This window comes from Semicossyphus pulcher, unplaced genomic scaffold (genome assembly GCF_022749685.1).
Source record: "Semicossyphus pulcher isolate SPU_LCO1_2020_fin unplaced genomic scaffold, fSemPul1.0.p SCAF_8, whole genome shotgun sequence".
In the NCBI taxonomy this organism is placed as follows: domain Eukaryota; kingdom Metazoa; phylum Chordata; class Actinopteri; order Labriformes; family Labridae; genus Semicossyphus; species Semicossyphus pulcher.
In genome coordinates, this window is record NW_027211759.1 from 23,306,036 (window position 1) to 23,327,099 (window position 21,064).

The 21,064-nt window shown below is 39.1% G+C and overlaps 2 protein-coding genes across 4 annotated transcripts in view; one reads left to right on the plus strand and one right to left on the minus strand.

Moving 5' to 3' along the window:
* Positions 1–11,570, minus strand: part of ckap5 (cytoskeleton associated protein 5) — a 37,163-nt gene extending 25,593 nt beyond the window's left edge. For both annotated transcript variants that reach the window (XM_069685940.1, XM_069685939.1), the window contains exons 1-12: positions 11,481–11,570; positions 8,697–8,793; positions 6,417–6,610; positions 4,403–4,609; positions 3,714–3,885; positions 3,489–3,621; positions 3,278–3,378; positions 2,254–2,367; positions 1,977–2,081; positions 1,542–1,631; positions 441–605; positions 56–184 (exon numbers count right to left, since the gene is read on the minus strand). In XM_069685940.1, coding sequence (XP_069542041.1) covers positions 56–184; positions 441–605; positions 1,542–1,631; positions 1,977–2,081; positions 2,254–2,367; positions 3,278–3,378; positions 3,489–3,621; positions 3,714–3,885; positions 4,403–4,609; positions 6,417–6,610; positions 8,697–8,753 — 1,467 coding nt within the window. In that variant the 5' untranslated portion in view covers positions 8,754–8,793; positions 11,481–11,570. The remainder of the gene's footprint in view (positions 1–55; positions 185–440; positions 606–1,541; positions 1,632–1,976; positions 2,082–2,253; positions 2,368–3,277; positions 3,379–3,488; positions 3,622–3,713; positions 3,886–4,402; positions 4,610–6,416; positions 6,611–8,696; positions 8,794–11,480) is intronic.
* A 1,912-nt stretch (positions 11,571–13,482) lies between these two features.
* cstpp1 (centriolar satellite-associated tubulin polyglutamylase complex regulator 1) lies at positions 13,483–18,833 on the plus strand. Of its 2 annotated transcripts, none has more exons than XM_069686604.1 (9): positions 13,483–13,687; positions 13,825–13,927; positions 14,881–15,011; positions 15,282–15,366; positions 15,773–15,858; positions 16,075–16,282; positions 16,652–16,761; positions 17,068–17,131; positions 17,887–18,833. In XM_069686604.1, the coding sequence occupies exons 1-9, from the start codon at positions 13,606–13,608 to the stop codon at positions 18,053–18,055; spliced, it is 1,038 nt and encodes a 345-aa protein (XP_069542705.1). In that variant the 5' UTR covers positions 13,483–13,605; the 3' UTR covers positions 18,056–18,833. The 2 variants fall into 2 exon arrangements, with proteins under 2 accessions (XP_069542705.1, XP_069542706.1); XM_069686605.1 differs by having other exon boundaries at positions 17,897–17,986.
* The last annotated feature ends 2,231 nt before the right edge of the window (positions 18,834–21,064 follow it).

A 21,064-nucleotide genomic window follows, 5' to 3' on the forward strand; every position in this document is an offset into this window, starting at 1 on the left:
GTTCATGAAAACAGGAGTAGACAAGGGATTAGTTCATCCTGCTGCTGATCCTCACCTTGTCCAGTTTGAGTTTATCCAGCTCAGTCAGGAAAGGGTTAACAGCTTTCTCTCCCACCACTTTCATGGCTGTTCCCAAAGCTTCAAAAGCAGCGTCTCGCACCTCCAGAGCAGAGTCGTTCACTTGCTGAGAAGGTTAAAGAGAAAACAAAACAAAGCACTTTAAAAGATTTGAAAACAGGAGCCAAGTGTCTTTTTAGGGGCTGAACGATAAGACAAGAAAAATGTTCAGGGTAATATCTCATATTTTTGTGCTTTACTTTTCTACATATTTTTACTAATTAATCCTAGTGATATTTTAATTTGAGTTATAAATTATCACAAACAGACAGGAATTTGTACACTATCAAAGGGAAAGGTCATAATAATGTTGTAATGTATACCTTGAGGAGAGCAGCACAGAAGGGTTTCAGGACGCTCTTGGGCAGAGTGGCCTGCGTGCAGTGTCTGAAGGAGCGGGCCAGAAACAGAGAGGCATGCTGCTTTATGGATGGGTTCTTGTTGTCCATCACACCCAGGATGTCCTCCGACAGGTTCTGGAGAGTGGTCTGGAGAAGAAGATAACATTAAATATGATGTTCTACCCAATCTAGATTAGGGTGACTTCTAAAATACATGAAGCTGGCCTGGAAAGTCAAGTGCTCTATAAATAACTAATCAATAGCTAGGAATCAATACATCAGGGGTTTGCAGTCCTTTGCCGAGACAATTGAAGGAGGCTTTTGAAAAAACTAAGGGACTATTGGTTAAGATATGTGCCCTACCAAAACTTAAGATAATATAGTTTCTCCCTCCCCACCTGCAAGTATCTCAGTGTGCCTTTATCGTAATTATATTTGAATAGCCTGTTGAAACGGAGGTTGTGGGGCAGTTGGCCTGACTGGACCTATGATTCATTGCACAGTGATTGGGTAATAACACCTGTTGCCCACTGCAGGCTCCATTCTGGTCTTTGTCTCCACTGAAAATAGCTGGTGCACCGTGGGGAGCTTATTGGACACGTCCCTAATACAGGTAAATTTAATTTAGCTTTGTTGGGGTCTATGCTGGCCTCTAATGAGGAGGCAGGAGCAGCATGCTAAATGCCATTACCTGACCTGACATGTTCCTCCTGCTTCATTATGAGTTAAGCCATTTGGCGCAGGACACCTGGTCCTCATCAAGCAGTTGCGACGAAAACAATAAAGTGAAAGCACTTTGGAGGTTGCACATCCTATGATATTTGAGTCTTGCATAGGCGCAGGTCTATTTAATCTGTCAAATTTGACTAACCAGTTGCTGGCGTTTTGATACCTCCACGATTTCTACAGTAATTGTTTCATGTATAAGAAACAAGACTAGGTCAAAACCTAGTATGCGGCTGAACGCATCAGGTCAATGTGCGCTTTTGTGGGCAATGTGTTACAAGGATTGTCCTTATGAGGCCGATGACAACGTGTTTGAAAGCAGATGCAAACTGTTATAAGTATTAAGGCTTTACTTACAGTTAGGAAGATAGCATCGATAGCCTCCTGCAGGGCTTGGACAACCTGAGGCTTCTTCTCCTTGAACTTTTCCAGAATAGTTGGAACAACCTGAAAACACACAGAGAGCTCAGATGTAGAAGTAATCAAAGGCTTAGATAGATGTAATAATACTGTCATTAAACTGCTGTTAGTGAGCAAAGCCTTTATATCATAATAATTAATCATAATCTAAATAATTAAATGTTTTAAAAATCCTACATAGAGTGTGTGCTAAATGGAATATTATCTATGGGCAAAAGTTAATTAAGAACTTTGTGCCGATTATTCCACTAGCTTCAATGGAATTAAAATAAACCCACTCTTTAAAATAACAAAGGAAAAGTAGTTGTAGTTGCACCTTTTTAGTCAGACACAAACTTTCTTTCATTATGTTAAGAGCTTCCTTTAACTTACTTGTCCTGCATATTGTCCAAACTTCCTCCTGAGCCCTGCGGCCAATCCTGCCAGACATTTAGCTGCCAGCGTCACCAGCATCACGTTGGCATCTTTGCCCACAACCTGGAACATAAAACCACAAAGTATACGATTTAGAGTCACCAGATCTTCTTAGAGCAAACTTTATACATGATGAGAAATGAGGGACTTTTGATTATTTGTCCTACCTTTCTATGTAAGAGAATTCCTAATATAAAAGCCTATCTGAAACTGTGCAAAGTACTTGAGTCTTCACCTTCTTCAGCGCTCTGACGAGGTCTCCGTAGTCTCCGTTCTCCAGTTTGGGGTTCTTGATCAGAACTTCAATAGCCTCCAGAGCTTCTTTCCTCTCCTGCCACTTTTTAGCTTCCTGCAGAGGCAATGTCACATGTTAACACAATCAGGGCTCCATCACTCAGAGAAGCTCATTTACAAACATGCTTATGCTGCACATATTTCCCAATAAAAAGTGTTGTAGCAGAAGATTGTGTCTTTGGAAGAGAGATGAGACGTAACAGATTCATAAACAGTAAAACATTGAAGTGAATATCTGTTTTGTTGTACATATTTTTCTCTGTCCACAAAATCTGTTTAGAAAGTGTGTCGGTTTGCAACTCATTTCTGCGTTCCCATGGAAACTACAGTCATGTTGGTCCCATGAAATATGGCAGCCTAATGTTAGAATTCAATTTGGATTGAAGATTTTTGTAATAATCTTTCTTAAACACGGCTCAGGGTCTGATGGAGCTTTGAAATGATCAAACCTTAAAATTTTTTACAAGCGAAACATGAATAGACATTCATTAACGAGTGTGAACATTTATTTTAAATATCTAAAATGTTAAAAATCTTTTGATAACATATTCTGCTCTATTGAAACAATGCATTTCTTTTCAAGTTCTGTCCCTGTGCTTGGTTGGACAATAACACACCATCATGTTCCATGTAACATTTTTATTAAATCTTTTATAACAAATCTAAATCATATTCATAATGTTAACTACTTTTATAAGGTGTCAGATCCATTAAAAAAAAAAAAAAAAAAAAGAGACTTGGGTGTGTAATTTTTGAATCCTTGATTACAAAGGGGCGCAGCAGGTGGACATGCTGCTCCACCAGACACTTCTCTGAAGGCCACATATTCTACAGTATATTTCATATCATAGGAGTTCCCTAGTAAGCTATTTAAAGTCGCCTCAAAAAAACCAGCGTTTCACATGTATATAATATATAATCTAACCGTTAATCAGCACAGGCCTAGCGTACTTAGTTAAACTTACTATTTTCTCGTAGAAGTCTTTGGGCATCTTGGACAGAATCTCCACAGATTCAAGCAGCTCATAAGGATCCACGGCTGCCACCGTGTCCACCTCCTCCTCTCCTGGAAGAGGCACAGAGGATGAGATGACACCATGACTCTACAACTACTCATGTCCAAGAAGAGCAGCTAGGCACAATGTACATAGTATTTTACTGTATAGTTAAACCCACCATCAGACTGGTCTCCTCCTTGGGCTTGCTGCTGTTCAAACTTGGCCTTCATGTCCTGCTGTGAGCGCAGGAACCTGGATTGTTTGGGAGGAGATGAAGGCAGCTTCACCCATTCCTCCTCCAGCTCCTTCAGCTGCACAGACGGAAAACAGACATTTTATTATGATTCTGAAGGCTTTACATTAAAAAGACAGGTGAGTATGTGCTATGATGAATGAGTCCTACCTGTACAGAGTTAATATTTTGCAGCGGTGCTCTTAGAGCGTCTCTGATCCATTTGTAGATCTCTATGGCGAGAAGCTTGGCTTCGTCTCGCACCGCCTTCTCTCTGGACTCAAACTGTTTGGGTAAAGCCTTCACTACGGGCTTTAATGTCACGATCTTAGACCCATACTCACTGAGGATAAGAAGAAGAAGGGCTAAGGGTTAGTGCCACAGAAGATACAAGAGTGACGAACTAAAGAACCAGTGAAACCCTTTAATATCTATTTGATCATTGATGGACTAAATTAAATTACTAAATTAAATTACTACTAAAGTAAGTAATTACTGGGCCTGTACTGAAATATACAAAGCGCAGCGCCCCGATGCATGCATAGAAAAGAATTACAGTGTCCTGATCATACAGTTAGATAGCGCTATCTCTTCTTTTAAATCCGGAAACTAAAATGACATCACAGCTGGCTCTATCCTGTAAGAAAGACATGCAGAAACAAGGCGTATGCTTTAACTCCTATCAGCACAACTGCATCTTTAGCTATAGACTATTGCAGAGCACAGCAAACAAATACAGACAGCCTTGGCTAACAGCCGTTGTCTCGTGCATATAAATCTTTAGTCAAACTAAAATGCTGCAAGTGCAGAACCATGGTGCATTCATTGTGGTCATTCTAGCTCCGGATAGAAGCACTGACCTGAGAGCCCTCCTCAGAGCCTCGAAGCAGGCCACCACTATCTTGGGGTTCTTGTTGTCCAGTCCTTTGAGGAGCTCCTCTTGAACCACCTCAGCTTTCTCGATCTCGATGTACATCAGGCAGATGTCCGTGCCCAGCTCCTTCGCCCGGGCCTTCGGCTGGTTGAACACTTTGGTCACCACGCCCGACACCACCTCACCCGTCGTCCTGCGGCACAGAGGATTTAGACAAACACAGCAGGTTAGAACAACGCAGTTGACTTGTCTCAGCTCAGGTCGGTGTACGTATATAAGCCTGGGTTAAATAAATTCCAGTGAACAGCGCTGTCAGATTAAGGTTTACACAGTAATTTGTCAAACAGATCTAAAAGAGAAAAGTGCAGCTACATTTGTCAACACAAAGCTAAATGTTCATTTCATGGTGGGAAAGTCTTCTGCTCTTCTCTTTGTTTTTGACATTAAACTATCAGATTAAATCAATCAGGTTCATCATATTATAGAACATCAAAGATCTCCTTAATCAACAATCATGATACACTTTGTGCTGCTCCTTCATACTCCCATACATTTGCTACTGCGTGGAAGCGTGGGGGAACAAAACAAAAACAGACCCAATCTTCATCCTTCAAAAAAGAGCCATAAAAATCGTAAATAAATCCAGTTACAGGGAACCAACAAACACACTCTTCAAACTGAATCCATTGAAATTTAAGGACCTAATACAATTCAAATCAAGAACAGAGCGAAAAACCATCAGTTACGAAATCCATTACCAAACAGTTTTAATAAAAAGTATGCAGTTATTACGATTTGCTTAGTTTGCCTGAATATTTTGGGTTTTTTTTTAAACCTGTTAAAAAAATAAAAATTAATGGATTCTATTGAGCCATCTTCAAGAATAAAGTGTAAATTCTAGAAAATGATGTGTAGAAGAACAGCTGTCCACGTCAATGAAAAGTGAAATAATGGTCATGAGAAAAGAGGATTTGTGGAGGCGTGGCTGATCGGTTTCCAGGACCACAATCCCACACAGATGCTACATCTAGACAAATATATTTTAGTTATAATAACACATAACTTTTGCGATGTTTACGCCTTGCATCCACACCTCTGTGGCCTTTTTAGAGCTCCAATCACAGAGACTTCTGGAAACGCTGCTTAGGTGAAAAGTCTGGGGCTGCATTAATTGTGCAGAAACAGACTATTGGAAATGATGATGCTGACACACATTTGCATGCTGATTGGGTTTTGTCAGTCACATAAATTGGCTCATTTGACTAAACTGTGTTCTAAACTAAACATTTAGTATTATTCATTCAACTTCCGCATTGAATGTTATTAATTAAAGTTGCATTACTTTATACCCCTTATTGTTTATTTACAAATGGGGAAACTTCAAACACAGCCTGTTTAGGTGTGGCTGTATCTGCCTCATTGTACTTTAGTCGCGTGTTTAAATGGTGGGTGTGGTTGTGCTGGAGCACCAAGTGCCTGTTCTTTAAGTACTTAAACTTGTGTTCCCTTTAGGAAGTCACGCTCTGTTTCTTTGTCGTGCTCCTCTCCAGTATCGTCACACCACATTCCTGTGATATCAACTCGCTAACACCACTGACCTACTAATCACCACATCACAACTCTTCTTAGTATGTTTTATAACAGAACATTACAAAGAAAATGCTATGTCCATCTCCGCTATTATTTGCTGCCTCTACCAGATGCTCTTTTAATCATTTCTAACCTCTGACATTATTTTCCCTTTGTTTTCCCCCCTTTTTATTCCTGTATTTTTTTCATTCATACAACCCTTTATTCATTTCGTAACAAGTCATGTATGTAATTAACTTCATTTTGGTAACTCTCTCATAGTGGTTTGGCATCTGATAAACCATTAAACAAATACTCTCTTCCCACAAATGAACCACACCTGGTTCCACTGCCTCTTTTGCCGGGCTGCTTATGGTCTATAACTCTTAGTTAAGCTTGCAGATGACGTTATTTTTCAAACTCGTACTCACTTTCCAGCTACGTGAGCATTCTCAATGAAGGCCAGGGCGGCCTCCAGGCCTTTGAGCTGAGCCACAGCATTCGACTCAGTGACAAACTTCTTTATCAGTCCCAGGTACTTCCCCCACTCTGGACTCTTCTCGTCTGGTATCTTCTTGAACAACTTCAGAGCTTCTTCATAACCGCTCAGACGGGCTTTCCACACCTGGCCAAGGGAAAGAGAAAAGGGTATTCAGTTAGTAAAACATTGTCTGGAGAGAAACAGAAAGCATAACTCGATAGACAAATGTTCAAATGTCTTTCCTTTTGGAAAACAAGGGTCTGCATGACGAACAGGGGATGTGACCTACATTCATAATGACTGAACATCTGTTGCATACCATCCTCTTGTCTTTTTGCATTTAACTGTGTAGTTCGCTTTTCTTGTAGGCTGATTTTAGTTTGTTTGATGATGTAAACACAAAAACAAGTCCTTTGTTTTTGATACAAAAGGATAAGTTCGTATGGCTGTAAAGCATGGTTTAGTTAAGTCCCAGGTGACCGCGTCTGCTTGTTATTCTTGTATGGTTCCACTTCAACAATGATTCTTATCTGACTGTAGAGTCTAAAATTAACTCAGGAAGGTGAAACAATCCCTGCTGGGTGACCGCATTTTCTAAAATAATTATTTCTATATACACTTGTGTTAGAAGAGAAATGTTGCACCCTGTTACATTATACTGATGATAACATTTGCAACTACTTTGTTAATCATCGTCTGTAAGATTGCATATTTAAAAACTGCCCATTTTTATCAGACCAACTGCCCCAAACCCCCAAGATATACCACACTATCGCTATAAAGATTGTATAAGACAATGAAAGCTTTAACATGCAACATCTGAGAAGCTACAACCATCAAGTGTTAAGTATTCTTTGTTTGAAAAATTAATTAATTATCATTTTGAAATTTCTGCTCAGAATTCCAAGCTTGGAAAAGGACTAATCAACAAATTGTTGCAGCTCTGATAATAACCTGTTTGAAGGCAGGATTTATTGCAGGGCTGTTGTATAAGACTGACTTAGTTTCAGCTTAACTGGACCAGGGGCCATGTCTGGGAGCGAGACACTGTATTTGGGATTGAGTTAAAATCAGCATGTGTATCAGTGTGTGAAACCATGGTAAAGTATGGACATTTCTCCCAGTGCAGAGATGGCAGTGTGGATCATTAATGTGCAGTTAATCATTTTGGAGAACAGTTGAATTCTATGGCACAGAGGAGCAAAACACACCAGGCTCTGACGATACTCAATAGGTTTTTTCATTCAGCAGAACCAAATAAAATTTACAAGGGAAAATGTATCGATAAGGCAGCGGATACGGTGTATTTTTGGATTGGAATGAAATGGACCTTTTTTATGTGAGAACCTTTGCATGTCATATTGTCGCACTAGAAGGCAGGCTTCTTATACAGTTACCTATATTTAAGGATCTTTACATTTTAGTAATTGTCAACCCCTACCCCCAAAAACGCTTTTACATTAGGAAGCATCTGGCGATACATTCATAATAGTGCGATATCGCCAAATATCAGACATGCTCTAAATTAGATCAAATCTGGTGAAATATAGAACCTCTTATTCTTTAACCATCCAGGCTGAAATCCAGATGTTCCATCACCAAATAAAGCAGCCTAATGAGCAGCCACACAGGAGTATATTTTAAGCAAAGCCATTGTAAGTTTGAGAAAAGCAAAAACCAAACACCATAAATAACTTTAAATATGAACTAAATAAAATATAAATATGAATGCTTCATATTTAGAGGCTTACTACTGTACATGGCAGAGTATTAAGAGGATATCATGCTTCAATAACAGGGTGCTAGTAAAATGTGAATCAAAATTGTGTATTATGTATGTAACAAATTTAAAGCCTTTTGGTAAAAATACAAAAAAAAGGGTGACAAAGTATTAAGAAAGGTTATGAGATGGAAGTTGTGCATGTGCTAGTTAAATTGAATCTGAGAAATGAAAAGGATTTTATTGTAATGTACAATAAAAGGGGCATGTGAATAGAGCTGAATAACAATAAAAAACAGCTGACGAGTAGGATCCATTAGGTGGTCCAACACATATTAAAAAACAAAAAGGAAACTATGCATCAAAAACTAGGTCCTCAAAAGTGAGAGATGAACAAACATCTGTCAGTATTTGACCTTTAATAAATACTTTTCAAACTGACTGAATTCAAGGAAACTTAAAATGTAGTGAACATCATGGAGGACAAACATCAGTCAGAGAATCAGTCACCTTGTGTTCACATTTCTGGTCGATGGGAAGCTTCATCCACTCGCTATCGTCCCCCATGGTGGCCACTCGGGGGGTGGGCTTCCCCAAAGGTACTCAACTGGAAAACAAACAACATCATGATCATTATCAACGGAGAATTACATTTCAGCTGTGGTTTAACCCTGGAGGAAATTAAGCCTATAATAAGAGATGCATAAATGGTTAATAAAATAAAATGAGAGCGATTACTGTGACAGATTTGGGAACTGTGATAGGATTCACAATTAGTTGGAATGATAATGTTTTGCATCACATGTCATGATTTTAACAGTTTTAACAGTGAATATAGAAATGACATTCGTCTAACATCTCGTGACCAAGATTATAACAACTACACTCTGACACCCGCATGAAAAGTAGAGAGTGTTCAGGTGAAGCAACACAGTTCTTTGTAAGATAAATACAAACAGACTTGTGGGCTGCAGTTGCATTTTTTATACAGTATGTCAACCCTTTATAACAATGTCCAAATGTCTGTTTAATCAGCATGACCAGCCTCTCTGTCACCAAACATATTTTGACATTACAGCGAAATATGTGACTTAAGACAACTGGAAGTCCCTTTTAACAGAAACCAACACTCACATGAATTCCCTTCCACTTGAAAGCCTGAGCATGTGATTGTCTAATGCACTTTCAGGGAGGGGCTCAGTTCATATTTCATATTGATCCAAGCCAGTAAAGTAAACAGGCTACAGACATCCTCCACGTCTCTGCAAAGTACTGTCAGCTTGAAGCCACTTTTACAAACAGTAAAAGTAAATTTGGCTTTTCAAAAAGTTTGAGGCATATTGATCCACAAGGGCATCCTTAAAAATTCACAACACATACAGAAAATGTGACACAAAAATGACAGCAGAACCTTGGATGGAGAAAGCACTAAACTACTTTAACAAAAAAGGCTCAGCCATAAAGGCAGGAGCTCATACACATTGAACCTGACTTGGTAGCCTTCCAAAAGGCATCTTACCACAAAGAAAGCATGCCAATGCTTTTATGGTCAGACACTATGGCTCACTAGCACCCAACTGAAGGCTCGGGTAGAAAGAAACAAGAGGCCTAGTTCTTTAACGAAGAGATATTTTGCTCTCACATCCTGAAAATGTAAAACTGTGCAATACAGACAAAAGTTAAAAATGTTGCTACCACTGATCTGGTGACCAATCAGTGCTTTACATTCCACAGCAAGTCATCAGTTTCTGCAGATAATAGCTTGAAAATGAAATCTCGCCATCAGCAGGCGTCATTTTTCTGCCAATATTTTCCACCAATAAAACCCTTTAATTATGCCTAAATGCTCGATGAGTCCCTAAAGATAGAAAAGAAAATGCTACATAAATATGGCATTTTGTACATAACCTAAGCTTAAGTAGTTTTCTTATATTGCCAAGTGAATGTGCACATTTTAAAAAGCACTGTATTATGTTATTTCTGCATCTGCCAGTGGGCCACTACAATGAGAGTAGGCATGGTATCAATTCCACTACAGGGGAGACTTAATGTTCTCTGCAATTAAGTGGGGAAAAAAATATGTGCCTAATATATCGGAATGGAAATCTGCAATCGGCAAAAAGGGTCGGAAAATATCAACAAAAAATCCAATATCATGCATCCCTAATTTGAAGTTGTTCAATTGTAAAAGATGAAACATCATCGGTATTTTGAAAACTCATATTATGGAACCAGCTCTTTTTAGCTCGTGTTGTTTTTATTTTTCACTGCAAAAAAATATTGGTCAGCACTTGTTTTTAAATTTACTCTGTAGATAAACTGACTTGACAACACCTTATAATATCTTCGTACTAAAAGTAGCAGTCAATATTATTTTAATTCCGATATAACTGGTTCAAAGATGTTACCACTGAACAGTTATACAAGCCTTTAGGACCAATCAAAGATCATGTGTACGTTAAAAATGACAACATCACAAAAAAAAAAAGCAAAATAACCTGTCACCCAGCTCTAATCCCAATTAAACATTGTGTTTTAAACACACATAGCAGGTATGCCCGTAAGCATGATGGAGGCAGCAGTAAACCGCCAGAAATATGACTGACATTTTGAATTGCATATAAGAATGAATACACGATTGCTTCATAAGGCTCAATGAATTTCCGCTAAGTTATGAAAAACATATTGATAGAGCTGTGCATACCATGCATGCACAGCTATTCGACGTGCACCCAGAAACAAGCCTGCACCCTCAAACACAGCCCGTCATTATCAATAAGGTTTGCAAGCCTAGCTGCCATCTAGTTAGCTAACAATTTACTGGTTGTCACCAGTCCGGTTTCTATTTGGCTCAGACTGGGAGTGGTCAGCATCTTAACTAACTGTCGTTGGTAATAAGTTAATTAGATGAGAGACGTTAACTAGTTAGCTAACTTAGCAACGACAGGGACCGTTGCTAGGTTAGCTCGGTAACCCGCTCATTCTGCTTGAAGCGGCTTCAGCAGAGATACAACCCGTTCACGTCCAACATGTAGCCCTTAAGCTTACATGGTATAAACGTCAAAGGTCCAAAATATGTTCAGACAGTGAGCATTGTGTGCTAAAAGTCGGTATCCGCCGTTAGCTGCTTAGAAACAAGGCTATGAGCTAACCTTTCATCCGCGCCAACAGAGACAGGCCTAACAACGCAGTTCACAACAGCAGCTGCTGAAACACATCCGCCTACCATACTAGCTTAGAGGCAAATATGAGTTTTTACTAAAATATCAACATAATATCATGTCGTTGGAATACCTGTTTGCGTCTTTAGGAGACAATACGATGCTGTCTATCCAGGTCGATGAGGTTGATAGTTGGATCACTACAGAGAAGCCCAGTCGAGCTTTATACAAGGGCTGCGACTGCAAAGATGAAACATAATTTCCGGTTCAAAATAAAACAAACAGCAATAAGGTTTATTTGTAAGCAAAAGGCATAGATTCATTGAATATAAATTATGTATTTGTAAATTTCTGAAAATAATAAAGATTTCTGGATACAGTTTGATCTATTTGTTGATCTTTCTATGTAATTGGGATACACATAAACATCCATTTCCGGTCTGATCATTGCTGCGTGTGTCCAACTTGTTGAAGATTTTTGAAAACCCTCCAAGGGCGGAGAGACAGAGGAGGGGCGGAGACAGGGGCACCACCCTGACTACATCACTCCTGTGTTCTCTCATTGACTTCGTGTACAGTTTCATTGCACAAAAAATAATTTAACACTATGAATCGCCAGAACACTCAGAAGAGAATGTTCAACTTCGTCTACAAAATAACAGCTTCACACATAATCCTTTATTCATTAGTGATTGTTTAATAGGCTTCCGTATTTGTCACTAGACAAGTCCAATGATTGGTTCAATTTGAACTATGGGCCGCCCCCAAAGTATGAAATTCCTTTTAGGATTGGACCATCCCATGTATTACTTATCTTTGGAAGAGTTTTGGTTGGCTGATTTCAACTTAAGCCCTCCTCCTATTTTACCCATTATAGGTCCATTTCATATTTTACCTTTAAACCTACGTGATTTGACTGGCTGCAGGTTGTACATCTGATTGCATATTCATAAAAGTTATTTATTTCTATTTCATGTGTTTAAAAGTGTGAAAATAAACACATGCATACACAAATTAAGTATACTTATATAATATTAAAATATTACAAAAATCTAAAAAGACCTATACACCTCCAGAGAATATCTTCTATCCCTTTTCCAAGTAAAACTACCTCTCATTAATTGTGCTACTCTCTATTAACTTCAACATAATCTCATAGGCCTACAGAAAAATCATGAAAGATCACATTCTATTTTTTTTAAATATATATATATTAGTAAATTAGTAAGAACTTCTTTGTTCTGCATGGAGCATGTCCCACACACATAATACAATGAAAAAGGGTAGAAACTACTGTATTCTAACAGTTTGCAATTCATAGAATTTAACCTGATAAATCATGGCATTTGTTAAAGAGGAAAGAAATGCAATAGCAAAACCATCAGCAAAATACAATGAAAAATCTCACACTTTAAAATAAGTAAAAAGTTTAATAAAAAATCAACACCAGCTTTTTATTTATTTGCATCTTGTCAGACAGTATAGCTCTTCATACTTTTTACAATTTATCAATCTCTACCCATATTACAGACTAAGTCAAATCAGAATCAGAATACTTTATTTATCCTGAGGGAAATTTGGGAAACTGCTGCGCGATACTGCAGAATACTGCATAACAGTCACAGTGCACAATGGAGAAAGAGGTGTTGAGATATAGATGATTTTACCCTTAACATTATTGTTCTATTCAAAAGCACTGCTGCAGAACAGCACCACTCTAACATTTGTTTATGTGATGCTTTGATACAAAGCGATAAACAATAAGTGCAAAAATTGAAAGAATTATCCAGCTTCATCAAGTTTGCCAAATTGTTTTTAGTGCTACATTCAGAAAGGATAAAAGATAGAGCATTTTTTACATGGACCAAGCTGCAGTCTGAATATCAATCAATAAAACTTTATTTATATACGTAGCATCTCTCACACAAATTAATGCATTCAAAGTGCTCTAAAATGGATTAATATACAAGTATTATTATTATTATTATTATTATTATTATTATTATTATTATTGTTTGGCTATAACTATTAACCTATTATTACGGTACAGCAGTGGAACCTTTGTGCGCTGTGTTGTTTTTGGGGGCGTTTAATTGATGTCACTCAAAACACTCCGATGTCTCCATGGATGCCCACCATGTCAGAAGTGTCGTTTTATAATAGCTAGCAAAATCCAATGGCTACATAAATGAAATTATTAAACTGTGTACATAGCTACATTGAGACCGATTATTGCTACATACAGCTCAAGTGTATTGATGTTAATTTCAACGCTAGCTCCAGAAAGGACGAGCAGAATGAACCGTTTTAATTCCACCGTCCCGACTGACGAATACCTCGGTAGGTTCTGTGTTAGCTGTGCACTGTTGACCGTTGAGCTCGCAAGCTATCTCATATATTGAAGCTATCAGCAAACCATTTTAGCTTAAAATTCTGTGATCTTATTCGTTTGTGTCTGTATTTATTTGTTCTTCCAGCCGACAGTAATGTGTTATTTTACCTGAGTGACGCAGTGACCCAGCTGCTGGAACATAAAGAGGAATACACGCAGTTTGGGGTGATCCGCTACTTTGCTGAATAGTATGTCACACATTCAGTCACACATCTACATGTATAGAGAGGTTCTGCTGTAGGTCTGATAGCAGACCATGAAACAGGTCTGTGAAGCCAGTACGAACATGTTTAAATCTCATATCTCCACATAGATGTATAGAAAACAATGAATGGAAATGCACTAATTAAAGGCCAAACAGCTAGACCTAATAGGTATACAGTATGTAGTCATAATCAGTCACTTACCATTGACTTGGTGACTGATTTCTCGTGAAAAACTGATTAGTGCAGGCAATTTATCATTTTTCAGTTAAACCAGAGCTAAAAGTAGGCGAATTTTGACTTTAACACTTTTACATCAGAACACTGCTAGCCACGTCTGTTTGCAAGGGTCATCTAAAAATTAATTTTCTAATTAAAATATAAATTCATAAATAAACAGTTTGGGATGTCAGCAATAAAGGCTACAAAATTAAATATTGTTTTTGGCAATTAAATCTAAATCTGACCAGGCCATCAGTGTAAGAGAAGGCAGAATTACATGTTAAATCCTCTACAGGAGAGACTAGATGGTCTCTGCAATTAGGTGAAAAAATATATGTGCATGTACTGGTTTCAACATCAGCAATCACCCAAAATGCATTGGGAAATTTTTAGCATTGTGAGATATAAGCTAAAATCTAATCTTGTGTATCCCTACAAGTTATTTGATTGTAGTCTGACTTTGCAGATGTAATATACAGTTAGCAATACTTATGCTGAATGTTCAGTTTGTAGCTAATGTTAATAAGACTGTGACATTTCTGTTTCATAAGCAAGACTGTCATGCAAACTAGCTGAGTCAACACAATGTAAAATGCATCCTCTGACAAATTTTGTGGTAAGGTAGAATTGAACTCCTCTTTGTAATGTGTGTGTGTGTGTGTGTGTGTGTGTGTGTGTGTGTGTGTGTGTGTGCGTGTGCGTGTGTGTGTTTGTAGTTTCAGCAGCGTGAAGAACAGTAACCACGTCCTCTTCAGAGAGTTTAACTACATCAGGGCCACGCCTCATAACAGAGCCTCCTTCATCAGAGTCTTCTGGAGGTGCTACAGGCAGATCGGCAAGAGTGGTGGTGAGCCTGAGACAGAAATAATAAGAGTGGAAGCATTTCTGCTTTGATGATCATTTGATTATGATAGTCATAAATGAATGCTCTTTCCTCTATATATGGCTCATTTCATATTATGACATAAAACTAGCTTGGAAAGTCCTAGTAATTACACACTGTTTCAGTGAATTAATAACAGAAACTAATGTAACAGAAGGCAGAAGCCAAATATTAATTTATTTACTTGCAAAACCCTCTTGGCCTGATTGGTTGTATGTCATGTTTTTTCTGCAGACCTGCTGTCGATGCAAGAGTACAGGTCTCTGCTGCAGTTATTGTGTCCAGACTTCCCAGCAGAGATGGTGCAGAGCGTAGCCAGGTCGGTACGCTGACAGCTGGAAACAAAACATGACACTCATAAATCTGTTACTTATTTTGGGGAAAAACTGCGAACACGTTCGAGCAATAAGCCCAATAAGCCGTCATAAGCGTGATCAAAACAGCAAAAGTCACTCTTAATGTCCCGAGAGCATAGCATCCTCATGTTTATGACAGACCATGAATATCAAAGGTCACACTTTTTGTGGTTACTTTAACAAACCCAGTTATTTCACATTTGTTTACATGTTGCAAACCGCTCAGGTTTTGTGGTTCTTTTGCTCATACAGTCTTTTCTTTGACATGTGTTTCTGCTGGAAGAGTTTGGTCCCTTAATGATCCGTTCAGCTGGACTAAACTGGCTGACTTAAGATGTCGTTGACAGTATTTCTTTCCTTGTCCCGTAGAATCGTGCTGATGGACGACGCCACTGACTGCCTGATGTCTTTCTCCGATTTCCTTTACGCCTTCCAGCTGCAGTTCTTCTACCAAGGTACAATAAAACTACTGTGCCTCATTGGTGATGATGAGCAGTTTGTCTGGGCTTATTCACCCTTATTAAACATGTATGTTAATGATGAGCATTTATTTATATATAATTGTATCTTATTTTGATAAAGGCAATGTTATTATAAAATCCCATTTTTCCACCAAAAGTTGATAAAAACAGAAGTGACAGACAGAGTTGTTTCCCCCCCTGTGTGCGCAGAGTTCCTGGACAGTGTGCTAGAGATCTACCAGGATCTGTTATCAGGGAAGAGTCCCAACACCGTCATCGTCCCCACGTCCACCTCCATCGAGCAGCTCCCCTCTGTGGCTGCCGAGGAGAACGAAAAGGAGGAGCAGCAGCAGGATGGAGTGGAGCCGTCCACTCTGGCTCAGTGTATCGACGACCTGTGTGACAGGTTCAAACGCAGGTAATACACACACACGCACACACATACATACATTATACACTTCTCTCTCACTTCTCTCTCACTGGGAAGAGACAGCCTCTAAAAAACTGCCCTTCTAGTTTATACACAGAAGTATTTACAAGAGAAGACATTATGAAGCACTCTGCCAACACATTGCATGTCGATGAAACTATTACTATTGTTAGTAAGTAACTGATAATTAGCCCTCACGTCTGTACTTTAAAAGTATCTGTATCGCAGTTTGTGGACTAGTATTGGAATATAAAAAGGTGAATTCCCACACTTGGGATGGCCTTTGAACCTCTCACAGCCCTATTTGGTGTCGCCGCAACTGCAACACTGTGTGTGTTTGTGTGTGTGTGTGTGTAGTCATCCTCCCAGGTCCTGTATGAGAGAAGCACTGGAACAGGTCGACAAAGTCTCCTATTACAGCTTCCTCATGAGCCTCGCCAAACACGAGGCCATCAACCAAACTATTGGTATTTAACACTGTACATTACATTACCATACAACTACTATTACTACTCCTACTACAACCAATACTCCTACTGCCTCACTGCTAATGCTACCATATACAAAATGTGTTAAAATTACAAAGTGTTCACAGTGTTCAACTCGAGTCAAAGTTGACTACTTGAAAACGTGACTTGACTAAATACAGTATATTAATGATATATATAGTTTATTTGGCAAGAATTCTCCTGGTTCTTGACTACATGTTCCAATAAGCATTCAGGGAATATTTAAAAATACAGTTTTAAAAACGTTCTTCCTTCTTTCTGCAGGAGCGTTACCCAGCAAGGCAGAGCTGCTCATTGACCCAGAGATGGACCAGGAACTGGATAAGCTGTGAGAGGACACTCAAACACACACATGCAAAGACCTACACACACACTTGTATTAACAAGCACATGCAGTATAATGTAAACTGCACACGCTCTTCTCTGCATCCAGGCTTCTTTTACCCCTTTCCCACCTAAATTTAGCGTGTTGACGCAGGTTTTTCAGACCTGGGAAGACCCACTTATATAAACCGATTGTCTCTGTTCCCATTGCCAGTGAAGTATACTCCTGTCGTTCTCTTTTCTGCTGCGTCACCGTCTGACGTCACAAACGCGCCGGAGACAGGTTTAGTAAACAGTGAAGATGTCACGGTGGTTAGATCTTTATTATATCTATTACTCATTCAGCCTGTTTATCAAACTCGGTGCAGCCAAATTTGGAACGATGTTCAAACCCCGCTTGGACGGAAACGGGCGGAATTTGTAGCTGAGATGACAAGGAGTCACAGAAGTTACAGACGGAGCATAGCATCGCGCTGGAAAGGGGGCGGAGATTAGCATGTTGACACAGGTTTTGTGTGCCCATCAATGCCGATCAGAGCCTAGGCGATAATTGCTCGGGTCTACTGCAGAGTCATTTGACCTGGGCATGCCGGGTCAAATGACTCTGCAATGAATGCAGATTGTAACCTTTCCCACTAAGCAAAAAAGCCGCGTGTTAGCAGGTGTTAGCAGATTTTTTGACCAGTGGGAAAATGGCTTTTGTTTCTCTACTTTCTCCTCCTCTACTGTTCTTCTGGTAACATCTCTCCTCTTGGGCAGAATCGCTCAGATCTCTGTGAGTCCTGGCAGCAACAGCAGTGGCAGCGCAGTGGGAGCACTGAAGGAGGTACAGAGGAGGGCCTCCCCCAGGAGGAACATCCACCACAGGAGGAGGATGGAGGTGGAAAGTGACGGCTCCACAGAAGAGACAGACTCTTCTGAAAACTGAATGTTCAACACTCTGTAACATGTATCTGAAGTCCAGAGCTTACTGTGGCTGTATGGTACAAAACATTCCTGCCCTTTATTCCCCTTGTAAAACACATTCTTATTGTTCGTGTCTGACAACATTAACAGAAAAGTGATGACTGATGGATCTTTTTGTTACGGTAACATCTTTTCTTTAACCAGAAACAAGCGTTACATCACTCTCCTCAAAGCCACCAGACTCATTGACAAAAACGCTAATTTTAACCTTGAAGAACACAGAGTTCTTGTCTACTGCTGCATCAATCAGTTGGTCGTTTATGTTAATTTGCGCTTAGTTGTGATGATTGATGCTTAAGTAATGAGCAGTATAATCATGTTGAATATAAGTAATAACATTCCTGTTACTGCTCAAAGCTGATTGGTTGATTAACTGTACACATATCCCCCTGTATCAGTATCAAGAACTACACTTTATTTTAGGAAAGACAGTTTTCTGGGTCCTTTGGGTTCACAATGCCGTGGCAGAGTCTTCCTGAGCACATCCAGGAATGTTCTGGTAATTGTGTCTTTTAGATTATATGGTGGGACTTGTGTGTGTGTGACCAAGGGAAGTGAATGTATTGACTCCTTCAACTGTATTTACAGCGCTTATTTATTAATTAATTTATTAACTTTTTATCTGTGAAAGACTGAAGACATTAAGCTTAATATGTGAATGTGATAAAACATGTATGAAGATGCTTACTCAAGCTGTGAATAATAAAGATGTAACTGTGGATGATTTCACGTCTAACTGATATCTGACTATGAGCTATATGTTTTAGCCTTAAAAGGAAATGGTTGTGCGTTGAACACCCTGTTGTGTATTTATGTGAGAGCGCTCTGTTTAATGCTGATTGGGTAACACCTCTGCCAAAGCCACTTAAACAAGATACGCATATATTTCAAAGCCTGCTGCACCCAAAAAGTTGCCAGAAGAAGTAGATGTAGCCACCGTCACGTCACCCATTGGTTTGTACACTAATGTGTTGAATCATCGAGTCTTGCATTTTGGCGTCTTCTCGGTTTTTGGAGCCAGAAGTGATCATATTCAAACAACAGCCGTTGTTAGGAAAATGTTTACTGAGGTAATAAATTATGTTAGAATTAGACTTATTTTCCCATCTGGTTTCATACAATCAGATATTATTTTTTGCCATAAGTGGAGTCGCCCCCTGCTGGCCAGGTTAATGCACTTGCCCTTTGGCTTAGCTTTTGAAACCAAGATGTTCAATCCACTTCTTACGTACAGTTTATGTTGCACACTGTTTGGGGGTTGCACACTGTATATGGGGGTGATGTGGTTCGAACGAAACCAAACGAGTGCAACAGAATTAATAAAATATGTCAGTTAAGCTCAGTCCGTACACATACATGGTCCTGAGATGTCTAATTAAACAACTGTGTGGTGGTGCTGGTAGTGTGCAGGGCTTTGTAAGTTATACTTTACCATTTTGTTTTTACACACTGTCCATGATACATTAAGTGTAATGTCTCACACATGGTACTGTGGGGCACACCCTAATAACTGGCATCACCAGCTGGTCTGGGACCTGCTCTGCTCAGGCTGGTGTACCACTGGCTCTTCACTGCCCACTGTTAGTGTCTGCACTCTGTAGCATCACAGAGACACTCAGAGTCTTTCCTCAGACCATCACAGGAATGCATTTAGTCCAGAGTATCTCTATCTTACAGCGAAATTAAAAAAAGAAAAGAGTATGCAGGGGTGCTGGTTTAGCTCAGCGGTTACATGTTAAATCCTTGAGGTACAGAAGCCCACAGGTACAGGGGTAAGTCAGGGGGAAGAAAACTTGTGGTGATCAAGTTTCTAGTTTCTTGTTTTGTTTTGTTTTTCAGAAAACTTTTTTCTGAAGTTCCTAACTTTTTTTCATTTGTTACATTTTTTAAGTGTTCCTTGGCGTAATACTCTTTTTGGCCACAAGGGGCTGAAGAGCAACCACTTCCTCATGTTCATAATCTTCTTTTCAGAGTGCAACAACACACTTACATAACAACATACACACAAGCACACACAACATATGTGCATGGCCTGCTGCGTGCAAAGTTCACATGTATACACTGATGGTGCAGCGCTGTATTGTACCCCTTTGTATTGGATGTTTTCTCTACCTAAATATTTTGTGCTGGTCAGGAGGTGCTTTATCCGAGTTACAGTTTCTTTTTATCAAATCCATTTAAGAATGATTAATAACTTATATTTAATAATAAGAAAGACATTTGGTTTCCACTAAAGAACGCGGATTCTTGTTGCACTTGTAAACGTGATTTATTGACAAGAATAACCACCATCATTATCACTAGTCTGTGCATCTTCTGAGCATCTTCATGTTATAACATTAATATCATGCGGTGTAACACCCAGGTTTTGGTCAAACCAACAGCATACAATAATAACTCCTTTACAACCATACATACATACATACATACGTACAGGATCTATACAGGATATATCTATATTGATGAGTCATGTACAATTGATCCCCGTGGTGTAGAATCACAGAAGTTTGATACATAAAAAGGACACTTTCTGGTGGGTCAGAACTACTTCCTGTGGTGCACCTTAGATGGCTGCCATGAAAAAAAACATATGGTCGATTGTAAAGACTTTGAAACAGGGTTTATTTTCACTCACTTTAGTGTGCCCAATAGAAACGTGAAATTAAAATGTGTCATCACTTCTTTTATTTTGAAATTGACAAAACAGTATCCCTATTCTCAGACTCAGGCTGCATGCCTCTTAATATTCGCTACCTTTAACTGTTTTTTATTGAGCAGTTTGGCGTGCATGTTTATCCTCCTTTGGCTACTGAAGCAGCCAGATCATGGGACAAAGATTTCCCCACAAAAATCTCAGCTAAGTCTGTTAATACTGCTCGGACTAATGAACAAATAATTCTATTCATACCGTAGTTGCGCAAAATCCAACATGTTGCATTACAATCACGTTAGATTCATGTCTCTCCATAGA